Source organism: Cyphomyrmex costatus, unplaced genomic scaffold (genome assembly GCF_001594065.2).
Source record: "Cyphomyrmex costatus isolate MS0001 unplaced genomic scaffold, Ccosl1.0 scaffold2, whole genome shotgun sequence".
Classification (NCBI taxonomy): domain Eukaryota; kingdom Metazoa; phylum Arthropoda; class Insecta; order Hymenoptera; family Formicidae; genus Cyphomyrmex; species Cyphomyrmex costatus.
In genome coordinates, this window is record NW_017276038.1 from 1,609,647 (window position 1) to 1,615,770 (window position 6,124).

Below are 6,124 nucleotides of genomic sequence, written 5' to 3' on the forward strand. Positions count from 1 at the left end.
CAATTCATTTATTATTGATTTTTTCTTTTACATCCCAGTATCCGAGAATGGATTGGATTTTGTCTATTCGAATTCGTATTTTAAATAGCGAATACTTTTTTGTGGATTCAATTGAATTCAATTGGATTCAATTAGATTCAATTGGATACAACTGGATTGAAAACCTACATTTCCTATTCAAAACTATGAATTGAATAGTATTCACTATGGTCACAAACGCACCGAAAAAGCTAATATTATTTTATGATTGAAAAGTATACAGATATGCTCCATGCAATAAATGTGAATAAAAACGTATTCGGATTGAAAAGGATTCATTTTAACATTCATGAATCCGTATTTCTGAAAATTTGAATCCATTTCAATCCATTCTCGGATACTGGGATATATTGCGGGATTTAAGGTAATACACTTGCGAATAGGAAACAACTTATGCTCCAATTTCTATTCTCGTCAGAATTGTTGTCTGGCAGTGTTTAATTATATCTACTGGGAAATATCTATCTATACATATCATCTCTCAAAAAAAACGGTTCAACATTATAATTATTAAAAGTAGTTGTAATTGTACTTGATTGTTTATTCTATTAATACTTCCAGAGTCTTCTCTATTAAGGTTAGACTCCTGTGACCCTAAAAAATAAATAATTTTTTATATATCAAATATACAATGTTATAGGATATTACAATAAGTTATTATATGATTACGAGTATATAACAAATATAGGAGAACAAATGAGAATTTGCTAAGAGGGGAATTAAAACATTTTCTCATGAATCACCTGCTTTCGCATGTGTTTAAAAAGTTTTGATTGTCGCATGTAGCTCTTGTGACATATTGTACATTCATACGGCTTTATAAAGTCGTGTTTACACATAGTGTGTTTGTTTTTGCTAATTTTGGTTTTAAAGACTTCGCCACAAATCTAAAATGCAGCACATTTATAAGTACAGAAACGTAAAAACATTCAAATGAGTAATAATCAGAAAAAAAAATATCAACTATAATTTTGAAGCATATACCTCGCAAAAATATGGTTCGAGTTTTGTATGTATGTGTAAGTGAAATTTTAAGTGGTTAGGATAGACAAATGTAGCTAGACATGCGTCACATTTATATGGTCTTTCACACAAGTGGTTATAGTGTAAATGTTTATACATATCATATTGATTATCGAAACCATCCAAACAAGTATTGCAATTGTCACGTTCTTCACTGGGATCGTTCGGTATTAACATGTGATTTCTAAAATCCTGTTCACAACTGCAAAATATTTATTACCATTTCAAATCAATTAATTTAAGCACAGAGATCGAATTTTCAAATAATTCATGTTACTCACTTCTTGTTAGGTACTCACATAAATAATACTTCACAATACTCACATTGATAACATATTTCACCTGTATAATGAATTCTCTCGTGAATACGCAAACTCGATTTATACTTAAAGTCTTTTTTACACTCTTTACATTTATAGGGTTTAACATTATGTACTACTCCATTATGTATTACTCCATTATGTTCTTCCATTTAACTCAAGTTCCCCAAGAACTTTCTCAATTAATTTTATTGTAATGTTCCCTAAACTCTTTTTATAGTTCTCACGTTCTAAATTTTTTTGGACTTACTTTTAAGTTTATCCAAGTTTATCCTAAAACCATAAGAAAATGTAATTTTTTAATATCTTTATAAATTTTTTATCTAAGAAATGTATTATATCACGGGGAAGATTGCCATTAATTGTTTTACTCCATTAAAGAGCTCAATAGGTACACGACATGTAGAATTATCAAAAACGCATATACTAATTTTAATGGAGTCCGAATTTTATGTTTACATAATAAAAACTGTATGAAATTTTTGTCGAAGTCAGTCATCATCTTTTAGTCTATTTTATTGTTAAATTGATGTATTTTATCGTTTCTTCTTTTTTCTACTTTATATACATAAATAAAATATTAATTAAAATATGAAATTCAAAATACATTGAGAAACAGTAAAAATATAGTACTGTTAACGTATTCAAACGGAGTACAAATAAAAACATGTAAGTAAGAAATCATCATCAAGATTAAAAGTATCTTGTATAAATCGCTTATAAGTATGAAAAAATGAAATATTAGAAATAAAGCGTATAATTGTTTTATGATCTGATAAAAAGTAATTAAGAGAATTCAGTGAACAATACAAAATATCTAAAATCTATTTTATATTCGACAGTGAGAACAGATTAATTCCAGGCAACAAAATTATATTAAAATAAAAAGTAAAGTTGATATGAAAAGTAAAAAGAAAGAAAAACGCAATGACATATCAAAAGCAGATTAAATCATAAAGAAAGGGATGTTTGAAATTAACATCTGTTGTTGGATAATAAAATTGAAATTTTGATTTAATAAATTACAGCAATGCTCACAGCTTATTGTTAAACATAAAGTAATCAAGATTATTACGATTGGAATTTAAATTGTTTGCTGACAACAAACCTATACGCCAGAATCTTAAGAACAATTGAGCCAAGGCATGTACATGTATGATACGTGTATACTTATACATAGATATATATGTAGAGGAAAGCCACCGACATAGGTCGCTTAAATCGACATCCCCTTATTTTTCAGAGAAGCTAACTATTGCTCTTTATTAATATTAATAATAAAAAGTAATAAAAACATAATTCGTTTAACTAATTAAAGAAGTATAAACGCATAATACTATATTTGTGTGGCTTGTTTCTATACCAAATCAGTTAAAAACGAATTCTACGAATGCAAAAATAAAATTCTTATAATTTTCCTTTACAAATTGCGTAATTTAAATAATAGCAACTATATTATTGGTAATATTACGTCATTTTAAATGCTTTCTTAAATCAGTTTTATTTATATTTTTTTTTTCTTAGTTTTTTCATAATACGATTTTAAATATAAAAATAGGTTGTAACGTAAACTACCACATCTGTCTGTAAAATAAGCATTAACGCGTGAGCCAACTTTATGTTACTTTCAAACCGAATGAGACAATGCCGCAGCGGTCTAAGTTGGATCGCTGGTGCTTCTAAATAATTGCGTGTGAATTCATAAAAAACTATGTATGTAATTCTTCGATTGCGCGCCGAAACTTTTTTAAAACACAACACTAACAAAATTAAAACACGAGTTAAATTGACTAACAATTTAACGATTGTTAATGCTGTTTACATATCTTATATCGATCTTAATAATGTTGAATAACCTATTACAATAAAAACTTAAAAATAATTAAATACGTAAATAATTAAATTTTTTATTGCGAAAAATATTACCTCGGCCGGGAGTCGAACCTGGATCTCTGGTATTCCATGTGCGAGCATCCTAAACCTTTAGATTTAGACTATCGAGGCCTTAGTAATATTCTTCGCAATAATCTATATAAGTAAGTACAACGTCTATTTAGGCAACATAAATAAACAATATCAATTCTTATTGGACCGCTAAATTTCAAATTTACTTTATAATATAAAATAACTCTATTATTTTAGCTAAAGATAATCGTGCATATATAGGAAGATAAAGTAAATGTGCATGTAATTCAATAAAAATGTTTTATAACGAAGTGAAAAGATTCTAGAATATTCTTATATATTATAATCACTTGTACTTTAAACAGACAATAAGGAATTTGCGTAATTTTTGAAAATTATTGCATTCTATAATTTATATAGTATATATACATATATATACACATATATATAAATTATAGAATGTGTACAATATTTTATTACTAATATAATATTTTATTATTTATTTTCGTACATAATTTGCGTTAAAAAAGTAATTTAAAGTTAAAGATTCATTCTTTCGAATGATTTAAATCGCATTTGTGTAAAATTTTTAATTCGCGCTGTGGAACTTCACAAATTTCGTAAAAAATTTGGAAATTTGATGCATCTTCATTTATCTTTGTGTAACTCAATAAAATATTTGTAAGATCATTTTCTAAAAAGTATCGAGTTGGCGAGTGTAGATATATATTATGCATATATAAATTTTGAAATTTGATACATCTTTATTTATCTTTGTGTAACTTAATAAAATATTTGTAAGATCGTTTTCTAAAGTATCGAGTTGGCGAGTGTAGATATACAACAAAAAACGTAACATCTATTCTCTGCCCTATAAAGATAGACAAATTTCAAAATGGAACTTTTCGTGAAAAATTATCATATCGAGATGTTTAAAAAAGCATTTGAAAGCTTGAAATTTCTACTTTTCAGATCGATATTTTAGAAACGATCTTACAAATATTTTATTAAGTTTCACAAAGATAAATAAAGATAAAAACTTCAATTCATCAAATTTCAAAACTTTTTACGAAATTTGTAAAGTTCCACAGCGCGAATTAAAAATTTCACACAAATGCAGTTTAAAGCATTCAAAAGAGTAAATCTTTAACTTTAAATTACCTTTTTAACGCAAATTATACGTAAGAAAATAAATAATAAAATATTGTTTTTGAAATATGTATTTGAAATGCCGAAGACGGTCGGGATACGACCGAGTTCTCGCGAACGCGCTGTGACATCACACTACATGTTTGTATAGAAAACCAATATAACCTAAAACGTAAACTTTGAATGCCAAACGTAAAAACTAATTGTTTTGTTCTAGCTGATATAAAGTATATCGTTACTCTGAGAAAAAGAATTGTTTATTTTATTAAATTAATTTAGTTTGTTTTTATCTCTTTTGGTAAAGAATGTGTAAATTTAAATCGAACATATATTATTATATATATATATCACATAAATATACGTATAGTCTTCTTTAAAAGAAAAAAAAAATAAAAGTAAATTAATTTAATTTAGTCTCTCGGTTGAACAAAATTTTCAGTATAGGTTGCTATAGTCAACAATTTAGCATGTGTTGAAACAATAATGTGGTATATATATTTAACTCTTAATTAATACTTACTTTGACTATACACACGAAGTGTCTCATCCGCCGCGGGTTTCAGGTTAATTCTTTTTTATCCCTGTTAAGGATTTTTACACGCATGAATATATATCTATAATAAATATATTTAAACATGCATAAGTGTATATAAATAATAAGGTGGATCTTATTTACTCTTAATAAAAATTCTTTTTCAAAATTTTTCTACTCCCCGAAACGATTTGAATTTAAAAAAAAAATCTGTAAAACTGTAATCCGGATAAGAGGAATAACACGTGCCGCCCGTATCCTCAAACTTTATAAGAAAACAATAAAATCGATTTTCGTGAATATCTTTTAAGTTATTGAATATATCAGAAAAAGTTTCGAGCAAATAATTGAGTAGAATATAAAAATGCTCCTTATAATTCATATATCTATAACTTAAGTTATAAATAAGAAGCATTTTTATATTCTATTCATCTTTTTTGTATGACAAGCGGTTTTCGAAAAAAATTCAGGAAAGTGAGAAATATAATGAATATTGTTAGTGATCTTTTTAATTGACTTGAACATTTTTAATTGAGGAATAAAAATACATATATACTTAATTTTTAACCTTATCGAACGTGGCAGAACGTAGCATGATTCAGCGTGATTGCTGGTGACGTTATAGTGACTGCTCGATCCCTATATCCTATGACCTATGATGGCTGTGGCCTGTGGCTTTGTGAGACTCAACGTTTCAAAACCATCCAGAACATCAAATTTTATTTGATCGCCACCTCTCGGAAGGCATTGGCAAACCTCCTAGAATATCCTTTGTCATAGTCGTTCGGATTCGGCGTTAAATATTGTATAGGTCCCATATATCAGTGGATATAATACGTACATTCACTAACACGCATAGCAAACGTGACATTTTAACACCAAATTCCATCCTTTTAAAGAGAATAATAGAAAAGATTGGAAGAGACCATAATCTAGAAATGGATGAAATAAGGCTCATTTAGATAAATAGATATATTCCTATATTTTTAATCTTAAAAAATAAAAATTTTAAGTATAATTTTAAAAAAATTAAAAATTGTTGGTATAAAATACTGTATTAAAATTAACAAATAATTTCAACAAATAGGAAATAATGGCTATAACGGTCAAAGTTGAATTTTTTAATGCTTAAATAATTCAAACTGAATATGGAAAA

At 27.0% G+C, this 6,124-nt stretch overlaps 1 protein-coding gene across 1 annotated transcript; it reads right to left on the reverse strand.

Annotated features, from left to right (window-relative positions):
• Positions 1-470: 470 nt before the first annotated feature.
• Positions 471-1,521, reverse strand: LOC108773151 (zinc finger protein 195). Its single transcript, XM_018538875.1, has 4 exons — positions 1,517-1,521; positions 1,024-1,264; positions 783-926; positions 471-633 (listed from the first exon to the last, which is right to left on the reverse strand). The coding sequence occupies exons 1-4, from the start codon at positions 1,519-1,521 to the stop codon at positions 580-582; spliced, it is 444 nt and encodes a 147-aa protein (XP_018394377.1). The 3' UTR covers positions 471-579.
• Positions 1,522-6,124: the final 4,603 nt, after the last annotated feature.